At 40.7% G+C, this 12,562-nt stretch overlaps 1 protein-coding gene across 1 annotated transcript; it reads right to left on the bottom strand.

Moving 5' to 3' along the window:
* Positions 1-113: 113 nt before the first annotated feature.
* NUP85 (nucleoporin 85) lies at positions 114-12,467 on the bottom strand. The gene is made up of 18 exons (XM_085304543.1): positions 12,379-12,467; positions 12,089-12,251; positions 11,669-11,739; positions 11,132-11,175; positions 10,226-10,295; positions 9,144-9,265; positions 8,659-8,793; positions 7,950-8,072; positions 7,426-7,557; positions 6,915-7,021; positions 6,512-6,595; positions 5,857-5,922; positions 5,227-5,378; positions 5,005-5,122; positions 3,517-3,617; positions 1,557-1,708; positions 837-923; positions 114-303 (listed from the first exon to the last, which is right to left on the bottom strand). The coding sequence occupies exons 1-18, from the start codon at positions 12,410-12,412 to the stop codon at positions 202-204; spliced, it is 1,863 nt and encodes a 620-aa protein (XP_085160669.1). The 5' UTR covers positions 12,413-12,467; the 3' UTR covers positions 114-201.
* Positions 12,468-12,562: the final 95 nt, after the last annotated feature.

The raw sequence follows: 12,562 nt of genomic DNA on the forward strand, positions 1-12,562 counted from the left end.
TGCTTTACAATGGGGAGGTCCTAAGTCCAACTTCAAACAAGCTACCTTAACATTTTGACATGGCTTGTTTTTAAAAATTGTATTTACAGAAGACGAAAAATCACCACGGAATATGCAAAACAAGACATTTATTCTTAGAAAAGTGGTCAGGTTTATGTACAGTGAATCACAGAGGAAGAGTAAAATAACATACTGCTCTCTTCAAGATCCTTCCAATGTGCCTTCTTTGACGATGACTCGTGCAAGATTTCGTGCAAGAGCAAGTCTCAGCATTTCCACTTTCATAGTCTCAACATCATCATCCTAAAAGTAAGTAGAGTTTGAGGTAGACTATTAAACACAGTAATGACCCAATAAGTTCTGTTTCTCCCTGGGACCTCCTGAAGAGGGTAACGTGTTGCCTATGCTTTAATCAACACAAGACAGATCGACCAAACCTTTTTATTTTTCTAGCAGCTGCAGAGCTTTGCACGTGTAGCAAATAGCTCCCTGTTTGTTCTGTGCCTGGAACATTTCATAGCTGGAGCTGTTAGGTGGCAGCATCTCACCTTTTCATTGCTCATGTAATTACGCAATTACTTATCTTGGAAAAGCCTCAGTACAATGCAAAGAGCAGAACAGGGCAGAGTAGAAGTACTCTTGTACTGCTTTTGTGTATGCTTAAGTACCTTATGATGATGCCTCATTTGGCCAAACTTTAAAAGTAACAGCCTCAGTACCTCATGCTCTCTATTTTTTCTGCCGTGGTGCAGGAATAGAAAGTTCAGGCTTGCTTTCTCTGATCCCTAGAGAGCCCCTCTAATTCACTATCTAGTTGCCCTTGAAAGAGGTAGTACCTGGAATTTCTGCTTATCTGACTTCCCTGCTGTCAAGTCTTCCAGACATCGCATCAATTCATAAGTCTGCTCTGCTGAAAATATAACCTGTGGAAATTAGAATAGTTACTGAAATGATTGAGTTTAAGGTCATCACGTGGTCTGAGAAGATATCAGCTGAGAGTAGGAGAATGCTTTTACACTGCCACAGATCCATTCTGATAGTAAGATCATAAGATAATTTAGGTTGAAAGGGACCTCAGGAGGTCCAAGCTCCTGTACAAAGCGGAGTCAACTATGAGGTCAGAGCAGGTTTCTCTGGGCCTTATCCAGTCATGGGTTTATAATTACTAACTTGCTATTTTCTTGATGGATCTTAAAAGAAAAATTCAGCTTAGCAGAAGGCAGCACACTAGAACAATCTCCAAGCTAACTACCAGAAGGAACCGGAGGTAGCATGCTTAAATCATCAGCATACCTGTATTCTACTGCTATTTTCTGAAAGGGGGGCACTCAATTAATAGTTGATTATCCCATCCCAGATTCAAATTGGTATCTCATGATAGTACATGAGATCCTTTGTGCTCCCACTGATAGGACATTTGGAGAACTGTGCAATTCCTGAACTCTCATTAACAATTCACTTGCTTATGGGGGAAGAAAGGGGTCACCACTCTGAGGTACCTTGGGAAAAAAAGAAAGGGTGAGGTGGTCTTTGTCACATTTGACCAGCATGCTTACCTCTTTCTGCTCCAGCAGGGGAAGGGCATCTGTCAGCAGGGTCATCCAGAAGGAGCAAGGAGCAATATGGGCAGTCATCAACATCAGAAGCAGCTTGGCAGCTTCAGAGAACCTCTTCTCACCATACAGCCGGTGGAATTCACGGTACTTCCCTGTGCCACGGGTGTTGGTGAAGGGTAGAAGGCATTAGAGTCTATCAGAACAGTACAAGCCTAGGTTACAGGATGTTTTGAGCTCAGTTCACTATCATGAAATCTTTAGTAGAATTACCCTCAACTGAAATGAACCTTCAAAGCAGCTGAGCCTGGTTGAATGGGAAAGACAGAATATTGTGCATCAAGAAAGGTTAAAAAAAGGTTAAAAGAGAGGCTGGCTGAAAAGGCAGCAGAAAGCCTGCTATTGTTCTTGGTAAGGTTTACTGCTTGAAGCAGCCTGTCAGCTAACTGATACTGTCTCCAGTTTCTCAGTGTGGTGCTGAGTGTTTCCAGGGTGAGCAACCGCATGAGTGACTTAGAGAGACTGCTGGTGTCTGCAAAAAAAACAGAAATGGGAGGGGAGAGGAGAGAGGAAGAATGCTCTTTTCGATACGTCAGAATATCATAAGGCCTGAAAGGCTTCATAGTCTTCCTGATTGTTTATGTGAAAGCTGAGATCTTTGCTAATATGGAAAATTCTGCTTTCACTATGAATCAATGAGATCAATACGCAGTCCATGAGAACTGGCTGAGGATGAAAGTGGTTTTTTTAGTCTGTGGTTTTGTTTATATCCACTGAACTGTCAACATAGCTGGAAGTAACAATTCCGATTCAGATTCCCCTTTGATTAATGCTTGAGCTCAAGACAGAGACATCTGCAAGGTGTCCAGCAAAAGCATACCTGATGTTTCTAAAACTTCCAAAGAAAAAAATGAGCAGAAGTATTTTCAGGTCTTCCAGGAATTATTTTAAAAACCAAGAAGAAAGGTCACTTGTAAATAATCATAGTTTCACAATTAAACTACAACTCTGTGGGGCTCATGCAAGAGGTCCTGGGTGGCATTGCACATACCGAGTTATGAGGGAATATCAATTTCCAAAAGTTACAGTTATTCTAAGCTTAATTTAGGATAAGGTTTAAATGAAGGAAATACAGTTCCACTTTTGCAAGCCTGGACCAGATGGGAACATAGACTTCAGGATTACCTTCACTGTGAAGCTGCTGTAAACCAGAAGAGACTCAGTCCAATTGCCAAGAGCTATTCTATATTCTCATTAGATTTGGGGCCAAGTATTTGGGCTTGCTAACTGCCATGGCTCCAGGGAAAGGTGCGCTTCAGCTCTGTTTCCTGTCTTAGTCCATTAATCATCAAAGGCTACAGAGTAGTTGCAGACAGATGGGCAAGTTACCACAGCCTACACTTGTGCCAGCCAGGAGAAGGAAGCTGTGGTATGTAAAGGAAACTAGATGTTGTATAGCACAATTGCTATAGTGAGAGGGTAAAATAGATCTTTAGTTTGAGCAGGCTGGAAATTGGCACGCTGAACCTAGAATAACCGTAGAGACATTTCAGAGAGCTTTATGAAGCTACTAAATTTACCAAATTGTCAAAATAAATTAGTAGTCTACCTAAGGATGACCCCCCCCCAGAAGTCTTCCAAGTTGTGTTCACTAAATTTTTCAAAGAAAGTGTCACTAGGCAGTGATACAAACTAGACAAAGACTAAGAAAGAGGAAGCACATGAATGTCAGAATTCAGAATCGTCTTGTTCAAAGAAGCACAGATGCCTACTGTGAGTGCAATTGCAAATGCAGTCTGGATAGCAAACAGGCTGCATCCCAGCTCACTTTCAGTTATTTGCTTTCCCCTCATCACCTGTACACAGGATGTAGCCAGATGGAAAAAGAGACAAGTGCAAATAATTGTTTAGAGTTAGCAATGTTCTAAATAACATAACGGAATGAAAAACAGTAAATTCTCACCAAGAAATGTCAGGCGGTCACTGAGAAGCATGGATGGTCCCAAATTATCAATGAGGTCTAAGTCAGAGAAGCATCCCTTTTCACAATAATCCTTGAGGAATCTAAGGAGAAAGTAAAACACAATCAAAGCTTAGAGGGGAGAGTATCTTCCACATTCATTTTTTATCTCCCAATCCCTCCTCAGGAAACTTCAGTTCCATTTTAGTCAGCCACCTCTGAGGGCTTCAGAAGACATCAAAACGTTTCCTGGGGGTGGCCAATGAGCTGGCGTAACATGCTTCTAGCAAGTAATTTAATTACTCCTCTAGATTTTGTGGTAGTTGAGATTTTTTCCTTAAAGGAAAAGGTGAAGGAAAGAGCACAGGAAGCTGAGGCTGGGGGATGCACAAATAACACTCCCACATCATAACAGAAGCTCTGTTTCTCTGCTGCGCAAAAGAGTTGATAAGCAGCAGGAACAAATAAAGCCTTAAAAGGCTTTTGGCTCTGTCCTGTCAGAGCCTTTGAGCCTTCATTATGCTGCTTTTTCAGTCTCTGCTTCCTGTTATGGTTTTCTTTCACCTTCTGTTGAAGGAAACATAATGGCTCTTACTTCCTCAGAGAAAAAACAAAACAAAACAGCAATGCCATTACTCCCTTTTCACTATTGAATATTGTGTATTACCTGGCCTTCTATCAAGAGGGTAATTTCAAAATTATACTCTAACTATGCAAACAGATTGATACTAGCCTATTTTCAATTAGCAAAAAATACAAGACCTGAGTTTGTTAGAAATTAAAAAACCTAAAGAGAGTCTGGAAAACACCATATCTTTTTATCTAGGTTTAAGCTAAGCATTAGCCTCTTCTTCTATTTGAGAACAACCTTCCCATCCCTTCAAGGTCAAATATTGTGACAAGTTTATTCAAAACCAGAGACTCAATGAAACTTTACTCTTTGCTACACACATTATAATTGTAGTTTAATACTTTTTTTTTTTTTTTTTTCCCAAAAATGCTGGCTTAAACCACTGACCTGTTTGGAGATTGTATGGTGAACTGGAGATTGTATGGTGAACTGGATTGGTTAAAAATGATTTACTGAGTAAATCACAGAAAGGGATTACCTTTCACTCAAGTTAGTTCCCTAGTTCACAGTGCAGTCCATCACATGGCTGTACTGGAGCAAGTGAAAGGGTAGTGCATAAGGTAGAGCTATTGCCAAAAGAAATGTTTATCAAAGCAAGGCTTAAGAGGACTGGATTGTTAGATAAAGTCAACTTGTTTCATCTCTGCATCTGACAGAGTAAAAAGGGGTAGAAAAGAAATAGTTAAGATATTGCAGATGGAAGTACCAAACAATGTTATTTTCCACTCCAGAAGCACATGCTTGGCCTGAAGGAAAGATAGTCTCAATCTGCCTGCAGGACCTTTTCAGGATGGCCACCTTCTCCTCATTCCTACAATCCTGCTGTAGCAGCATCATTTAGGAACTTGACTCAGACTCACCTGTCTGATATTAGTGTAGCAAAAGCTGCATCCTTGGCTCTTATGCTCCAAGACAGGGCAGAGCCCAAGCGATTGTTCCGCAGTGCTTTCATGGCCATGATTTTACAGATGCTACGAACTTAGGCAAAAGGTACAGGAGAAGAGAAATAGAAAGAATCAGTTTCAGTAGTTTCAATTATATCACTATAAACAAAGAGTTTCAGAGATTCAAGAAACAATCACCTTGTTCATTCATCTGTCTCTGCTCACAGATCCTCAGCACTTTGAGGGCCTTTTGTTCTGTGTTAAGGGGTATCCGCTCAATATGCAGCTCCAAATAAACCCTGCCATATTCTGGACAGTGGTCAAAGTAATCTACCCCCAGCTGCCACAGGCTGAGAAAGAGAAGAGAAGGAAAGTCAAGCATTCCAATCATGCAAGTCTTAGGTAAGTACAACATTAAAGTCGCAAGGAAAACCTGAATCTGGATTAATAAGAGTTAGCTCTAATTAACTTAACATTCAGATCTAAAATGGCTTTTGGTTTGTAATGAAGCATCAGTTGCCTATTTTTAACAGCTCTGGAATACCTGGATCTCACAAGTGCTTTTGTGCTATTGGCTCTGTTGTGGAAAAGCCACAAAGGAAGGAACAATTCTATCCTAGTCAATATGCTTGATGTGTTTTTGTAGATAATTTTTGTCTTTATTGCAGGAAGGAAAAAGTGGTACTGTTGTACAATCCCTTACAAATACCTTTGCTGAAATCCTAACAGCCACTTAACTAAGTTTTGCCTTTTTACTTAATTAACATGAAGTTATCTGCTTTGGCTATCTTGATGTTAGTCTAGCCTTGAGTAGAGAAGAGTTGCTACCTGTGGTGGGAGAAGAGTCCGGAGGCATACTCTAGTAGAAGGAATTCACGCATATTTGAACCAAAACTGGAAAAAAAAATATTATTTGCAGCTGCTGAATTATTTCAAAAATACTTTTCATCTATATACCATATTTTCTCATAGGCTATCTTAATAAGCTTCATACTTCAGGCCTAGGGCAGCTTTCTCCTTGGGAAGGCCTGCCAATTATTTGCAGCACTTAGCAAATAGAATTTACAAGAAGCAGTGACTGCTTTAAGCAACTTAAACTTCAAGGGACTTCAGGTAACAGCATTCAATTGCTTAAATTGAAATTAAAGAGTATGAAAATTGTTTTTAGGTAAGTTTCTCACCATACCCATAATCACAAACATTTAGGCCTTTGATTATATTCCAGCTAAAATTATATATTAAAAAAAAAAGTAACTTTGCACTGAGGCACTGTTGAAATAGCATGTCAAATTCATCAGGTTAGCAACTGCTTCTGCTCCTCAGAGCATCTGGGCTGCCTGTAACTTCTTGAGCACGTGCAGCAGCTTTATTTTCCATCTTCTGTAAATGCCCAACATGCCCTTTTTTACAACCAAAATCCACGTGCTGTTTTGGTTATCCTTGTTTCTGTGCATCTGAATGATGAGTGCAAATAAACACTTACTAGAGATTGTGAGACTGCAGAAGTTTACAGTGATCCAGTAGGTCAGTCAGATGAGCCACAAACCACCAGTTGCTCAGGGCAATGCTAAATTTGAAGTAAGGAAAAGAAAGAAAAAGCTAAGCCTACAACTTCCAAGAAATATGTCAGGTTTTCCATAGTTGTTTTTACTGTCACAGAAGCTGTATTATTGTATAAAGTCTGGCTGCAATGTCCCAGACCTAATGGAATAATTTTAATTGTTGCATGCTTCACATGTTCTTATTGAGTTCTTTAAAAGGATAATTCAGCAGTCTGTAATCATACTCTTTATCCTAAATACACTGGGATCCCAGTGACTTCTGGACTGAAGTCACAGAGAAGAAATACCATAAAACTAGGGAGACAAAAAACCTTAAAACTCAACCTGCATTCCTTGATCACTTGATGCATCTCAAATTCAAAGGCTGCCATTAAAATGGTGTCTAGAGGCTCAGGACTGCTTTCTCCACCTAGGAACAGGTCCATACTAGACTGTGGAATAAGAAAACAAGATAAGATAAATGAAGCAAGTGTTAGACAATATAAAGGAAGACATTTGTTTGGATGTAATAGCCTCATTTAGATTATTTTGTGGTAAAGAATATGTCTTGAAGATAGAAGCATATTAACAGAAAATATACAGTATTGGAATATAGGAATAAAGAAGCTGGGAAAACAATTTGCAGAAACAAGGCTGGTAACATTAGATACTCAAGAGACTCAGTCCTCAACAATTTACCCACAGTATCAGTCTCCCAGGCCACTTCCAAATTCTAGAAAAAAATCTCTTGGGTATATAGTTACTGTAAGATGTCAGTCCTCCCAAAGCTGGTTTTAAATACAGTAGCCCTTGTGCATTAAACTGTGGAGGATATAAAAGCAGTTCTATTTCATGCCTGTGCATAGAAACGCAGTTCCATTGGCTTAACAGTGGGATGGGAGTACAGGAGTCGGGTAACCAGAAAGTGGTACCAGGTAGTCATGAGTTCCTTTTTCTCCAGTATGGTATTCTCATCACCCAGCAGGATCTAATGGGAGAAAAAATATGAGAGTAACTCTGCAATTACAGCAATTAAGATGCAAATACAGTAAGTAGTTGCATCTTAACTTTTCTAGAACGCTACTCTCATTTTGTAAAGTTCATAATGAAATCAAAATTAAACAGCAAAGGACAGAATATCTCAGAGCTCAATTCCCTAACCAGCATTACAGTTTGGGACAGGAAGAGCAAATAATCTGCCCAAGCTTGCAAAGTCTATGGAAAAGCCAAGAACACAGTACAAAAGCCTTGGCCTGAAGTCTTCTGATTTAATGAACAGATTGTCTAGCATATCAAACTTACAGCTACACAGGGCTCCTGAAGTACAAAAGGATACTCAATACTCATCCAGAGTCTCTTTCCCTGTCATCCAAAACGCACCTTGCAGAGGGATTCCATGTGCGAATTAGAAGCAAAAGTTCCATCCTGTAGATACCGCTGACACTCTTCGTGCCAGTGCTGCCGTTTCAGCTCCATCTCAGTCAATGTCTGGGTGTTGCCAAGCTGAACACAAGATGTATGCACATAAGATAAAGGAAATGTCAAATCAAGTTGCACTTGGGCTCAACTTGCACAGTTATTTCATGCTAAAAAGCTAAACACAGAGCTGCCACCAGAATTTTTCACATTGTTCTCCAGTTGCATTTGAAATGTTTCCCTTTACCCATCTAAATAAGGCTAAGTGACAGACTGCACAAGAACCCACAAAAACAACTACAATGATGCAGCTGCATTTTCTCCTCCTCAAGGAGATCACTGCAACAGAGAAGCTCCGTTGGTAAAGTCTTCAAAGAATATTCCCTGCAGTACTGTGAAGTTTTCAGTGGGAATTGTTTCAGATGAATGGACAATGTATGCTGCTGCAAAAATGATCTTTCTGGCTATGTTGTTTTTTCACCTAACAATTCTTTCCTGTGTATTTGGGTCTTCCGGGCAATTCAAGAATGCAATTATTACTACTGAAAGGGATAATTCTTGAGATACTTTAATGGTCAACACTCTGTGATATTATAGGAGCCATTGTGGAGATATACAGATTAGTCTAAGTGTCATCCCAACAGAACTGCATGAAAAGCTGCTTTGTACATACACTGGGCACAGGCATCTTCTTCATCAAGTCATCCAAGATTCTGCACATGTTCACTGATGTGGGATTGGCACTGGCTTCCTTAGAGAGTAAGTGCCGTGCTTCATCCATTCGGCCTTGCAGCACAAAGACATCCACCTGCAAAAACCACCTGCGTGTGAGCACTGCACTGTGCAAGCTACAAAATACCCAGGTGGAACATCACAGGGGAATTTTAACATGTAGTTTAGTCAAGTAAAGTGGAGTTAAAATGCTTAAATTTTAGGCTCTGTTAATTGAAATACACAAGTCTTGGCCTCTGTGGATCTGTAATGAAACGATCATGTTAGAAACAAGGGGCAGTATCATCTTCACAATGGTTTCATCTTAAAACAGTATCCTATGTATTAGTTTGAGATGTGGGGTCACTGACAAGTGGGGAAGAGGAAGGCAAAGAAGAAAAAGGTGAATTCTCTTCTTATATGAAGCTTATAGATGACGATACTCACCACATTCCAAAAGAGCTCATGTTTTGATGGATTTTCACTGCTCAGAACCTCGCGGACCATGTTATCCACATCACAGACATGAAGTCGAACCCAGTCAAGGAGGCGAAGCAGGAGGGGACCAGCTTTATGCAGAGAAGATATTATTCTGTTACTTCCCAATTATATTGCTTGTTATTTTATACAATTCCAACCTTAACGGTTTGACAACCATTAGATGAGGCTTACTAATCAGATTTCTTAACTGCCTTACTCATGTTACAAAGGGACAGAGATCCTTAAGTAGCCAGGCCATGGAAGCACGAGATGGCTGACAAAATTACATGTGGCAAAATTTAAACAGAAGATGAAGACTCAGTCTATAGTCGCTTCCTCCATGATGCAGAAGGACACTTACCTAAGAAAATCCAACTTTAGCACGTAACAGGTAAGTGACTCAGATAATAGATCTTGCAATGCCAAAAGACACATGCAATGTTTTTCCTGATTTCATTCACCATCCTCTATCAACTGGATATGAGGAACTAGGTAATCTGGCGCTAGGTAACTAACTTTTCTTCAAATTAATAATCTATATTTGTGAACTTCTATTCTGAATTCTGGGACCGAGCAAATAGCATATTTTTTTGCCAACTCTGATCATTTCCTCCTTTAGAATGCTGGCATAAGCAAACTGAATTCAAAGACAGCATCCTAAAGGTAAAAGAGCTGGACTAGAGTATGTGTAAATATTACTTGGCATCAACTTAAACAGTTTATACTTAAAAATGTTTTTATACTTGAAAATCAAATAAACTCAGAACAAACGCTGATATCACTATACTCCATTATCTTTCTGCGAAAAAGCCAATTCAGAGTGTATTGTGTGTAAGTGAGAAAGCAAATCTAACAGTTTAACATGATTCAAGACATAGAAGACAACTTGCCAAAGCAGAAGAGGTATTAAATGGCTTATTGATACTTGTCAATAATATTTCTAAAACGTTATTAAGATATGACACAATGGATGCTATATACTTTTTAAACAAATGAATATGCAAATAAAAAGCCCTTCGATTTTAACATCAGGATAGTTCACTGCTCACCTACAGCTGCTTCAACAAACAAAATCTCACACAAATTCCAGATCAGCTCCATTGCAGAAAGAATAGAAACCTGAAAAAAGCAGGGACACGTTTCAGACTCAGTAACTATTAAAATAATGGGGTTTTTAACTGCACAAAGACATCCACTGCCCATAGCTATTGCTCTGTTAAGCTTGATTCTTATAGATGAAACACCCTACTGACATTTTTGAGATCTAAATTAAAAGACAGAAGCAGGCCACAATTTCTCCATATACATTCACCTTAGAAAATATTAGAGCTGCCTGTTTATTCAAAATAATGTGTCATTAGTGGGGGGTGAAAGCAGTACAGGAACTGTTATTTTCAAGTTCTTTTTGCTCCTAAGATTTAACATTACAATCAGCATTTTTTTTTGTTTTGTTTTATAAAAATAATTTGCCTTTGCATTTGAGTCCGAAAGACCAATTAAGGAATATCAGTGCTGCCACATAGGACAATCTTTCTGTGAACACTGTTCTTCCGATAACATTGTCCTAGCATCTGAAAGTTCACTGTAACTTCTAGAGCTTGCTACAAAGTTCAAACGTAGTTGATAGGAACTTGAGCATCTGAGAAGTGAAGTCTCAGCCAGGTGAGTACTGGCCTGCAGTTGGGTTTTTTAGATGGCAAGAAAACATCACACCTGCAAAACTGAACACACATTTAAGAAATGGCAGTGTTTCCAGATGTGGGACACCTTTTTACTGTTTTAGAAATACAAGCGCTAACTGTTTATACACATTTATTCTTGATCAGGCACTGTATTCAATATACTAAGCCAGAGTTACAACTAAAACACATTACTGCCACAGTGTTGGCCTTGACCAACTTGCAAGCCAATGGTTCATGTTCAGTTGTGACTATGTGGACATGACTGCAGATTACCTGAGTACTATACTGGCTCTGCAGGGCAGGGTCCCGAGCTGAAACTGAGGGAAAGGGAAAAACAAAGAAGGTCAAAACTCAACATACTTACCCTTCTTTCATAACTCTTTACTGGTAAACAGTCCTGATCGCTCACCAATTGTACATTTAAATTAGTATATACATGACAAAGCTAACCTTTTTTTTTTATTTTTTACAAATCTGGTATGTTTACAGGATAAGGATGGAACGAAAGAATAAAATATCTCACTTTTTTGGCAGCAAGCTGCTAATTTGGCCTGTTTCCCATAAAACTGCAACCACAGAAATGAAAAGAAAGCAAATCTCCCAAATCAGTTAAAATGTAGTGCAAAAAAATCTCAGACCAGATTTATAAACCAACTTGGAAATCCCAGGGATGGAAATGGAGTCTTGACAGTTACTGAAACCCATGCACACTATTTTACAGTAGTAACAAATTACGGTTGCAATGTTATTTTTATAATCACAAATAGCATGTCTTTTTATTGCAGTAGGAAAACATATAAGCAGACTTACCAGCTGCTTGGTGCATGTCCTCCATACAAGCCCTTATGACTGAGCGGTAGTTTTTACTCACTTGAACCAATCTGCCAAGCACAAAAAGACTATGCTTAGGAAGAGTTTTAGGTCTATGGCTGTCGTCTGCTAGTCTTGCTAGTGTTTTTGCATTAACAGAGTCCTCCTACGGTAAATCTAGCGGAAGTCAGCGAGGCTGAACACACTGGTTAGATACACACTATACACAGGTGAAGGGATTGCTCAGGCCTTGCTTTAAAAAATCACCCCTGAATAGTCATTTATACTGCACTATTGCTGATTAACCGTAGCTCCAAGTACAGAGCTGCTGGTTTACAGTCGCTGTCTGCCTCACTGGAGGCAAATGAAAGAGCAACGACAACTTCTGTTTCCAGAACTTTGCAGCCACAGTCCACTCACTGCGTTTTCCTCGATTTCCCAGCAAATTCTTCCTCGCTCCTCTGGAGGCCGATGAAGATCCCGTGCGACTCGTTGAAGAGCTTGCGCAAGGTCTGGACGTATATGTCTTGGTCCTTGCGGACGACGAAGACGCAGGAAGAGCTCGGCCGCCCCTCGCCAGCTCCTGCAAGGAACCGCGTCGGAGCCCGGCGCCGCGGAGAGCCCCGGCCGCAGTGAGCGGCGGCGGAGCCCGCCAACGGCCGCCCAACGGCCGCCCAACGGCTGCCTAACGGCCGCGCGGCCGCACCCACCTCTGCCCCCGAAGAGCGTCTCGCACACGAGCATCTCCGCGGGCCCCCACTCGAAGCACAGCTGCCTGGCGGCGGAGTCCACGCCCGGCAGCACCTGCGAGGGCACAGCGGCTCCGTGAGGGGCGCCCGGAGCCCCGCCGCCCTGCCCGGCCCCTCCCCCGGCCCCGCGCCCGCCCGCACCATC

This window comes from Rhea americana, unplaced genomic scaffold (genome assembly GCF_003343005.1).
Source record: "Rhea americana isolate MKP2758 unplaced genomic scaffold, rheAme1 scaffold_21, whole genome shotgun sequence".
Classification (NCBI taxonomy): Eukaryota; Metazoa; Chordata; class Aves; order Rheiformes; family Rheidae; genus Rhea; species Rhea americana.